An 11,216-nucleotide genomic window follows, 5' to 3' on the forward strand; every position below is an offset into this window, starting at 1 on the left:
CCCCAATACACACACACACATACACACACACACACATACACACACACATATATACACACACATATACACACACATATATACACACACACACATACACACACATACACACACACACACACACACACACACTCTGACTCCACTCAATGGACAGGGAGGATGAATAGTGAAAGACTGCACAGTTCCTGGAGCTTAGCAAGTGTTGGCATTTGTTATTAAACAGCAGTTCTTAGCTCTTGATGGAGCTGGGGAGAACCTGATGATACTCATGGTTCTCCTCCCCACCAAAAAGAGTCACCCCCAAAAAGGTCTTGCAGCAGACGCCAGCTTTGGCAACCCCTGAAGGCGGCCCCTGAACCCAGGCGATGGTATGAGCCTCTCCAATGATCACTTAGGCGCTCAGTCTCCACGCCCGCCCTCGAAGTCTCCACGCGTGGCTCCCGGGAGGACGCCCCCCCACCCCTTTGCAGGAGGCTCCCCACGCGGTCTGCCCGGCCCCGCGGGCGGGGGTCCCGGGGCTGAGCCGCGGGCGAGAGGCGGGCGGGAGGAGGCGGGCCCGGCTCCTGGCCCGCCCCCCGCGGGGCCGGGGGTGGGGGCTCCGGCCTGGGACCGGATGGAAACGCCGGGCGTCCAGGGGGGAAGGGAGCGGGGCGGGAGCGGTGAAAGGCGCATTGATGCAGCCTGCGCCCGCCTCCGGGCCGGACTCTGATCGCGTCCGCGCTCCGGGCCCCTCCAGCTCCTGCTCCCTCCGAGGTCCGTCCGTCCGTCCGTCCGTCCGCCCGCCGCGCGCCATGCGCCCCGCCGCCGCCCCCCGGCCCGGGCGCCCCGGCCTCGCGCTGCCGCTGCTGCTCCTGCTGCTGCCGCTGCTGCTGCCCGCGCCGTCCGGCGCCAGCGAGCCCGCCAAGGCCAAGGCCAAGGCGCTGCGGCCGCGGGAGGTGGTGGACCTGGTGAGCGCGGGCGGGGCGGGGCCAGGTGCGTGTGCGTGTGCGTGTGCCTGTGCTTGTGTGTGTGTGTGTGTGTGTGTGTGTGTGTGTGTGTGTGTGTGGTCTGTGCAAGGTGCGTGTGCGCGCGTGTGAGTGTGTGCGTGTGCGCGCGTGTGTCTTACTCGCGTGCGCCTGGGTGTCCTGCTTTGTGCGAGTCCACTTGCAGGGAAGGACCCGGGCTGCATGGAAGACCAGAATGGGGGTGGGGGCTGAGGAGCGAGGGGAGGAGGTCATGTTTATTCAGAGATACGACGTCCAACGGGTGGGATGCCCCAAAGGACAGGGATGTGCCCGGTGATGTCTGGCCCATCTGTGGGGAAATGGGTTTGCCTAAGGCTTTTCCCCTCTAAAATCCACAAGCCCCTGGGGAGGGCAAGAGTGAGTGGTCCTTTCCCAGCTCCCATCGTCCCTAGCACCTCTTATCTCCTCCGATCCTTAAATCAACCTGCATGGCAAGGTGGTGAGGATGCACAGGCTCGGAGCAGCCCCGAGAGGCGGGTGGGGAGCTCGGGGAGGTGGGCACGGGGCCCGGGAGCTGCTGGGAGGCCCCCGGGCCGGCTGCTCCCCCGGGGCCGGGCCGGACCTGCAACGTGGCCACGTCTGCCCGCGGGGAGAGGGGAGTGAAAAGCCTGGCGGAGCCGCCCTCCTCCGGCGCTTTGAAACTTGAGGACCGTGGTCATCCTCCCAGCAGACATGGGCTGCAATTTGCTTGGTTGGAGACCACAGCGGGCCGGGGTGGGTCGGAGGGTTTGTGGCCGGAAGGGGAAGCGAAGGGCCCAGCACTGACCCTCCAAGGCCCCGCTCCATGGTTCTGTGTGGACAGATGGGCAGCCAGAACCACGAAGGCCTTCCCCGGTGGGCACCAGGGACCAGCCTGGCAGCTGAGCTGACGGAGAAGGAGGTTCCCAGGAGAGCAAATAAGGCCCCCAAGTGGCTTCCGAAGGGCCCGTCTGTGGGAGAGTGGGTTTGCTTAAGGCTTTTTCCCTCGAGAAGCCAATAAGCCCCGGGGAGGGCGAGAGTGGTCCTTTCCCAGCTCCCCTATTCCCTGGCACCTCTTTTCTCCAATCCTTAAACCACCTTCATTGCAAACAAGGACGGTGCACAGGCATTGCAAGACACAAGAGGGGACAGTTTTGTTTTTTGGTTTTTTTTTTTAAATTTAAAACCAAACCAACCTGTTTTGTCTATGTGAAGCTGCCCTTGTAAATTCAGCTAATAAACCAAGCTCCCTGGTAGCGAGCTGTAGACCAGATCCAAAAGCTCTGGGGAAAGAAAGAAAGAGAGAAAGAAAGAAAGAAAGAAAGGGAAAGGAAGGGAAGGGAAGGGAAGGGAAGGGAAGGGAAGGGAAGGGAGGGGAGGGGAGGGGAGGGGAGGGGAGGGGAGGGGAGGGGAGGGGAAGGGGAGGGGAGGGGAGGGGAGGGAAGGGAAGGGAAGGGAAGGGAAGGGAAGGGAAGGGGAGGAGGAGGAGAAGGAAGGAAGGAAGGGAGGGAGGGAGGGAGGAAGGAAGGAAGGAAGGAAGGAAGAAAGGAAAGAAAGAAAGAAAGAAAGAAAGAAAGAAAGAAAGAAAGAAAGAAAGAAAGAAAAGAAAGAAAGAAAGAAAGAAAGAAAGAAAGAAAGAAAGAAAGATCCCCGCAATGCCACACAGCACTTTCTGGTGATGTGCCCTGTAATTGTGTCCCACAAAGCAGACACCGTTCAGTTTTAAACGCCTGAATTGCTTTAAACTGTACCAGCCGAATGCGGTTCCTGTGAAGTGTGCATTTTTGTGAATTTGTAGTTATGATAGACAACCTAACCCTTTCCCCCACGGAGCCAGCAATTTTCCCCTTTCCCTCCCAAGATTTACGGCACCTGCGGTTTCCCACAGCCCCAGCCCGGCTTGGAAAAGCTCGCTGGGCAGCCGCTCAGGTGCAGCCTGGAGATGGGATTTGGTTTTGCTTGGGGGGTGGAGGGTGGGGATGAGGATGGGGGCAGGGGCGGGGAGTGAGAGGGGCGAAAGGTCCGCTTAGAAAAGTTTCAACAGACTCTAGAAAGCAGCTTCTTTGTACAGCATCTTTCAAAGGTTTCTTTTAAGCTTCCAGCAAGTTCTGCCCCCTGGTGGCCAGTCCGGTGAAAGAAACAGGGGCTCATTCCACAGACGTTTTTACCTCTCCCTGGTAGGTGCTCAAGGTGGGCTGAATTAGCATTTTATTTATTTTTATTTTTAAAATATATTTTATTGATTTTTTTTTTTTTTACAGAGAGGAAGGGAGAGGGATAGAGAGCTAGAAACATCGATGGTGAGAGAAACATCGATCAGCTGCCACTTGCACACACCCTACTGGGGATGTGCCCGCAACCAAGGTACATGCCCTTGACTGGAATTGAACCTGGGACCTTACAGTTCGCAGGCCAACGCTCTATCCACTGAGCCACACCCATTTCGGTGGTGTGTGGGGCTTTTGTGTGTTACCTGGAGGGTTTGCTAATGCTCTCCTCTCCAGATCTGGACCCTGGTAAGGTCCACCCAAGGGAGTGGTCACACTTGCCCAGGTCACTGCCTCACATGCTCGTGGGGGCATCGTGAGAGTAACCATGGCTCACATGCAGTGCTCACTGGGTACCAGGCACTGCTCAGCACTTTGTATGTCATTTCACACTTCATACAAACCCTACCCGGTGAGAACCTTTGTTACCTCCCCCAGCCTATATAATAAAGGGGTAATATGCAAGTTGACCCTCATGCCCCCATGTCGTCACAAGATGGCTGGCAGGGAAGGTCAGTTGGGGGCGACCAGGCCTACAGGGGAGGGCAGTTGGGGGGAGCAAGGCCTGCAGGGGAGGACAGTTGCGGGGACCAGGCCTGCAGGGGAGGGCAGTTGGGAGTGATTGGGCTGGCAGGGGAGCGGTTAGGTGTCAATCAGACTGGCAGGGTAGCAGTTAGGGGGTGATCAGGCTGGCAGACAGGCGAGTCGTTAGGAGCCAGCAGTCCCAGATTGTGAGAGGGATGTTCAACTGCTGGTTTAGGCCCGATCCGGAGGGGTCCCAGATTGCAGAGGGTGCAGGCTGGGCTGAGGGACAACACCCCCCCCCCTCTCCCAGTACATGACTGTCATGCACCAGGCCTCTAGTTTTACAGACAAGGGAGCAGGCACTGGCATATCGAGCAGCTTGCTCTGTCTCACAGAGCGAGTGGTGGTGGAGTCAGGATTAAAATCCAGAGAACCAGGCTCCAGAACCCATGCATTTAACTTCCGAATGGCACACCGCTGCTCTCCCCGCCAAAGAGAACAGAGAATCCTTAAGATGTCTGAGAGGTCACTGCCACCCTGCAGGAGGCTAGTGGTCACCTTCAATAAGGTCATGTGCTCCCTCTCAGGGAGGAGGAGTGGGGGGAGGAAGGGTTTGCTCAGAAGGGTTACCCCGTGACCCGTCCTCCATGTAAAAAAGTGTAAAGTCTGTGCAATGTAAAGAAATCACAGTATTTTAGAAATAATTTTAAAGTCAGTTCTCTATAACTTGTCTAGTCCAGTGGTCAGCAAACTGTGGCTCACAAGCCACATGTGGCTCTTCGGCCCCTGGAGTGTGGCTCTTCCACAAAATACCACGGCCTGGGCGAGTCTATTTTGAAGAAGTGTTAGAAGAAGTTTTAAGTTTAAAAAATGTGGCCCTCCAAAGAAATTTCAATCGTCGTCCTGTTGATATTTGGCTCTGTGGACCAATGAGTTTGCCGACACTGGTCTAGAACACGGGCAAGGGGTATGAAAGGATTCTTGCCTCCAAGGATTCAAAATAAATGCAGTTTAATAAAATCAGGTCGAGTCTTTGAATCGTAAGTGGTGAGCGTTTTTCTTCCTTTCTCCCCCCCCCCTCCCCCCCCCCCCCCCCCCCCCCCCCGCCCCTCGTCTAGTATAATGGAATGTGCTTACAAGGGCCTGCGGGCGTTCCTGGCCGAGATGGGAGCCCTGGGGCCAATGGCATTCCCGGCACCCCGGGCATCCCGGGTCGGGATGGATTCAAAGGAGAAAAGGGGGAATGCCTGAGGGAGACCTTCGAGGAGTCCTGGACACCGAACTACAAGCAGTGCTCGTGGAATTCGCTGAATTACGGCATAGATCTTGGGAAAATTGCGGTAAGTAAAATCGGAACTATTCTGAAGTTGAAGCAGAGCGTCAAGGTTTTCAGCCCTGGCTGGTGTTGCTCAGTGGTCAGAGCATCGGCCCATGCACCGAAGGGTTGCAGGTTCGATTCACAGACCGGGCCGTGTGCCTGGGTTGAAGGGTTGGTCCCCAGCCACAGTCCAGGCGCCTGCAGGAGGCAACCAATAAATGTGTCTCTCTCACATCAATGTTTCTCTCTCTTTCTGTCTCCCTCCTCATACCTCCCTCCATACTAGTCTCTCTAAATATCATAGGAGCCCCAGCTGGTTTAGCTCGGTGGATAGAGTATCAGCCTGCGGTATGAAAGGTACTGGGTTCGATTCCAGCCTAGAGCACATGCCCAGGTTATGGGCTCAATTTCTAGTAGGGGGCATGCAGGAGGCAGCCAATCAATGATTCCCTCTCATCATTGACGTTTCTATCACTCTCTTCCTCTCCCTTCTTTTCTGAAATCAATAAAAATATATTTTAAAAACTCAATGGAAAAAAATATCCTCAAATGAGGACTAACAGAACATCAACAACAACACATGGACATAAACACACGCACGCACGGGCACACACACACTCACACACACACACACATTAAGGGTTTTCATAGTTGAGTGTTAATTTTAGGTGAGATTTTATGTTATTTATTTTTACCAAAATAATTTTTTTAAATTGAGGTACCATGTAACTTTGATTTAAAATTAATGAGAAAAATTGGTAACATCTCAGAGTTAATTTATAAAGATATTTCTAAGACATTTAATCCTAATAACCTCAAGTAACTTACTCTATTTTTTTTTAAGTGCAAACAAAAAGGGAGAACATGCATGTCTATGTCCACAAGACTGGACAGTGAGCAACTTTCCAATCTATCCTGAAGTAAATTTAAGTTAGTCTAAGAAATTCACCTGATCATAATTTTAGGCTTGAATCCGTGGTACTGGGACATAAGGGTGGGAGGAATTTCTAAGACGTGTACCACATGATGGGAATTATCCGGAAGTGGCAAGGCCCTTGGTATTTTTCCTTATTCTGGGTAGCTGGCCTCGCTTAAAACTACTCAGCCTGACACAAGTGGACTAGACCAGAGATGTACTCCCGTGACCATTGCACATTATTTTGCAACACTTGGGAGCCAAGGTACTCAAAATAGCCAGGCTGGCGGTGCATTTTGATGGATGACTCAGTCACTTTGAGCAGTGTTTGCTTCCAAAGTAACGGGCAAGTCCACTGGGATTCACAGAGTTGAAGAAGTTGGTGCTATTTCTAAGCCTTTCTCCCTTTGTGAACCAACTCAGTGTACACGGATCCATTTCCACAATATATTACTTCATGCTATTACTTCAATATATTACACTACTGTCACTAGGCAAATAGAAGAGACTTTATTTTCATAAAACTCTAAGGTTTTCATCTGTATGTGCTATCCCTGATCCTTATATCAGCTATTAAATGTCTGCTATCCTATATAATAAAAGTCTAATATGCTAAATGTCCGGTCATCTGGTCAACCAGTCAGCCGTTCAACCAATCAGAGCATAATATGCTAATGATATGCTAAGGCCTCTTGACTGCTCGCTATGATGTGCACTGACCATCAGGGGGCAGACGCTCTGACTGGTAGGTTAGCTTGTTGCTGGGGTGCAACTGATCAGGACTGAGCAAAACAGGCCAAACATGCCCTGGAGCCCTCCCTCGGCCCCCCTCTGGCTGGCCAACCTCCCACGTCTCTCCCTGGGCCTGATCGTGCACTGGTGGGGTCCCTCGGCCTGGCTTGTGCCCCCTTGCAATCTGGGATCTGGGGGATGTTGGAGAGCCAGTTTTGGCCCCATCCCACCGAATTCGTGCACCAGGCCTCTAGTATTGTCTATAAAAAACTTTGCTACTGTCTTGATTTGATTTTCATGTGATAGCATTCCCATAAAAGTTCTTCCATGGTTTTGGTGACCGTGACCATTTTTAGTTTCATTTGTGATTTCTTAGGAAACATTTTGTTTAAATATTGCCTACTTCTTTAAACACCTGACGTTGACAGGCCAGTTATTAAGTTGTAGTTCATTGAAAGTTGCTGAGTTCTTTCCAAAAGCTATCCCTATGGTCTCTGAATTATTAATATGTTTTCAAGTTCCATTTATCAGTGCTCAGAAGGGTTTGGGAGCCTTCTGCAAGTGAAAGATAGGGCCATGAACCAACTGACTGATGAATTTTGCGAAGACCAGTTAGAGGGGGCGGAAATGTGGGCCTTATAATTGTGTCACATAGTTAAAGACTAAACACCCAACCTGGGCTTGAACCCGTGATACTGTATGCTGCTGATCAAATAGAAATAAGTCAAGAATAAACTTACACTGAGTGGCCAGATTATTATGATTTCTGAACACAATAATCTTGCCTCTCTCTCTCTCAATCTCTCTCTCTCTCTGTCTCTCTCTCTCTCTCTGTCTCTCTCTCTCTCTGTCTATATATATATATATATATATATATATATATATATGTTTTTTGTTTTTTTTTAGAGGCCCAGTGCATGAATTCATGCATGGGTCCGGCCAGGCTGGCCACGGGGAGGGGACATGGGCGGTTGGCCAGTCTGCCTGCTGGACAAACTCCTGGTCAAAGGGACAATTTGCATATTAGTCTTTTATTTTATAGGATACACACTGAGTGGCCAGATTACTATGCGTTCAGAGATCGTAATAATCTAGCCACTCAGTGTATATGCACAGTGCTAGTCTAGAATGTGAGTTTCATGAGGACAGAGAATCTAGTTTGTGTTCTGCTGTATCTGTAGTCTCCAGCATACAGGGCTCAGGAAATATTTTTGGAATGAAGGAAAAAAAAAAAAAAGATAGAGGTTGATTTGGTCTAAATTCTGAACACTAGCTGTTTTTGGTGACACTGAAGACCTTCAGCGGGGTGAATCATTATAAGCACGCCATAACTTGATTTTTGTAAAGAGTTCTTCATATCAGAGTCTCTTCCCTGTCTTGCAGAAAATCTTTTTCCCTCTGTAAATGTTAAACTCTTTCAATGGAGCTTGGGGTGAAGGGTAGTTGAGAGTCACAGTCCAGTTTGAGAGCATCGTTTTGAATGAACTTGGTCATGCTAACGGTTAAACTTTTTAAATGGCGCTTGGGGTAAAGGGTAGTTGAGAATCACAGTCCAGTTTGAGAGCATCGTTCTGAATGAACTTGGCCATGCTAACGGAGCGCCGGGTCTGTGTCTGTGGCAGGAGTGCACGTTCACTAAGATGCGCTCCAACAGCGCCCTCCGCGTCCTGTTCAGCGGCTCACTCCGGCTCAAGTGCAGAAGCGCGTGCTGCCAGCGTTGGTATTTCACGTTCAACGGAGCCGAATGTTCAGGGCCTCTTCCCATTGAAGCCATCATTTATTTGGACCAAGGGAGCCCAGAACTGAATTCAACCATTAACATCCACCGCACCTCTTCCGGTAGGTAGACTGGTGACATTGCCGAGTGCATCTCAGTTTCGAGTCCAAGGTCATGTCCAGGCCACTAGGACAGCACACGGTTAGCCCATGATGCATTTCCCAGCCTTGGTGTGAAGCCTCATCTGTGGTGATCAGTTGGGTGGGATGTCAGAGGGGATTTGTTATTTCATGTTGTTTCTGCATGAAGATGAATTGAAGGTGACCTGACGGTGGGAAGGTGGGCTGGTGCAGCCACTGTGAGAAACAGTATAGAATTTCCTCAAAAAGTTAAAAGTGGAACTGCCTTGTGAGGATCCAGTGATCCCACTTCTGGGAATATACCCAAAGAAACCTGAAACACGGATTTGAAAGAATACACGCACCCCTGTGGTCATTGCAGTGTTATTGACAATAGCCAATAGTCCCCCAGTAGATGGGTGGATAAAAGAGCTGTGGTACATTTACACAATGAAATACCACTTGGCTGTAAAAAGAAGGAGCTCTTACCCTCTGAGATAGCATGAATAGACCTGGAGAGCATGATACTAAGTGAAATAAGCCAGTCAGAGAAAGCAAGTACCATCTGATTCACTTACATATGGAATCTAATGGACGAAATTGGCTAACAAACAGACTCATAGATAAGAGTACAGACTGACAGCTGTCAGAGGGAAGGTTGGTTGGTGAAGGGATTCAGAAAAAAGACCCCAACAACTCATAGACACAGACAACAGTATGGTGAGTACAAGAGGGGAAAGAGGGCGGGGGAGGTAGAAGAGGGTAAAAGGAGGATAAATGGTGATGGAAAGAAAATGGACTTAGGCCGAAACTGGTTTGGCTCAGTGGATAGAGTGTCGGCCTGCAGACTGAAAGGTCCCAGGTTCGATTCCTGTCAGGGGCATGTACCTTGGTTGTGGGCACATCCCCTGTAGGGGGTGTGCAAGAGGCAGATGATCGATGATTCTCTCTCATTGATGTTTCTAACTCTCTGTCCCTCTCTCTTCCACTCTGTAAAAAAAAAAAAAAAAAAAAATCAAAATATATTTAAAAAAAAGAAGAAGAAGAAGAAGAAGAAGACTGCTTTAATTATTAAAAAAAAAAAAAAAAAAAAAAAAAAAAGAAAGAAACTGGACTTTGGATGGTGAACACACAGTACAATATATAGATGATGTATTATAGATTTGTACACTTGAAACCTATATAACTTTATTAACCAATGTCACCACAATAAATTTAATAATTTTTTAAATAAAAAATACTTGCAAATCAAACCAAAGTATTGACTTTTAAAAGTATAAGCTTCCTTTGTTTAATCAAATGAGTTGCTTTTTTGTTTTAAGTCATCTCTGTAACTAAACTAAGCAAATTCTGGCTTTATGGTTAAAACCTGTAAGAAAAATGCCTGTTAAGCTTATATCATAGAATGGATAATATATTTGTATTTTGAAAGTTTTTATGTGCTAAGAAAAACAGAATTTATTTTTACAAAGCACTAAGTATTACAATTTTTAGTTCACTGTAACATTAAATGGATTTATTACTTAGCTTGCTAAAGTAGGAAAATGTAACTAAAGGTCTTTGTCCTCTCAAGGTGTTCCTCTCCTCTTTGTTTTGCAGTGGAAGGACTCTGTGAAGGAATTGGTGCCGGGTTAGTGGATGTTGCTATCTGGGTTGGTACTTGTTCAGATTACCCCAAAGGAGATGCCTCCACTGGGTGGAATTCGGTGTCTCGCATCATTATTGAAGAACTTCCAAAGTAAATTCTTTCATCCTCATTCCCTACCTCTTTTTAGTATACCTTTGACTGGCTAATTTTAGTGACATTTTATATAATTTTTAGGTAGACATTTTATATAATTTTTAGGTAGACATCTGAAAGCTCAATGTGTTTACAGACCAAAGTGTGAATTCACACAAGTCCAGTATTATTCATTCTCCTTCCCTCAGATGGTTGGAGGATTGTGTAGTTGGAGAGAATGTGCACTTTCTTCGTGTCCCCATTCCTGAAACCTACAATTTAGAATGTCATTGTGGTCTTTATTTTTTCCTATTCTCTTAGTATAGCACTTTTTAAAATATAAAAGCTACCAGACTGTGTACAAGCTGTAAATGTTCAAAATTGTTTTGTATCTGTGAAATAAAACTTATTTCAAATAAATTTAATGTCTTTAACCTAATTCCTACTAAAATTAGAGTGTCTAGTACTTTATATCTGAAAAGTTGAGTATAAACCTAATTTTGTATGTATTCATTTTAATGGGGCAGGAGTGGAGTGGAGGGGGTCAATATTACATCTGTAATATTTTCAACAATAAGTATAAATTAAAATAAACAAACAAATATATAAAAAATAAAATGGAGCCGAAACCGGTTTGACTCAGTGGATAGAGCGTCGGCCTGCGGACTGAAGGGTCCCGGGTTCGATTCCAGTCAAGAGCATGTACCTTGGTTGCTGGCACATCCCCAGTAGGGGGTATGCAGGAGGCGGCTGATCGATGTTTTTCTCTCATCGATGTTTCCAACTCTCTATCCCTCTCTCTTCCTCTCTGTAAAAATTCAATAAAATATATTTAAAAAAAAAATAAAAATGGAACACACCAGAAAAACATAACAAAGTTATGTATAGTACTGCTCCGTATTTTCTTGAGAGAGAGATAGTACTGCTCCGTATTTTGAGAGAG

At 48.2% G+C, this 11,216-nt stretch overlaps 1 protein-coding gene across 1 annotated transcript; it reads left to right on the top strand.

Moving 5' to 3' along the window:
- The first annotated feature begins 605 nt into the window (after window positions 1-605).
- On the top strand, window positions 606-10,723 carry CTHRC1 (collagen triple helix repeat containing 1). The gene is made up of 4 exons (XM_084864597.1): window positions 606-944; window positions 4,870-5,091; window positions 8,340-8,556; window positions 10,153-10,723. Exons 1-4 carry the CDS (start codon window positions 672-674, stop codon window positions 10,293-10,295), a joined length of 855 nt encoding a protein of 284 aa, XP_084720723.1. The 5' UTR covers window positions 606-671; the 3' UTR covers window positions 10,296-10,723.
- The last annotated feature ends 493 nt before the right edge of the window (window positions 10,724-11,216 follow it).

The sequence above is a fragment of the Pipistrellus hanaki genome, assembly GCF_964339955.1.
Source record: "Pipistrellus hanaki genome assembly, chromosome: 17".
Taxonomy (NCBI): Eukaryota; Metazoa; Chordata; class Mammalia; order Chiroptera; family Vespertilionidae; genus Pipistrellus; species Pipistrellus hanaki.

Coding starts and splice junctions, on each gene's coding strand:
- CTHRC1 (XM_084864597.1), top strand. CDS start 672: ATGCAGCCTGCGCCCGCCTCCGGGCCGGACTCTGATCGCGTCCGCGCT. Junction 945..4,869: donor CGCGGGAGGTGGTGGACCTG/GTGAGCGCGGGC, acceptor CCCCTCGTCTAG/TATAATGGAATGTGCTTACA. Junction 5,092..8,339: donor TAGATCTTGGGAAAATTGCG/GTAAGTAAAATC, acceptor TGTCTGTGGCAG/GAGTGCACGTTCACTAAGAT.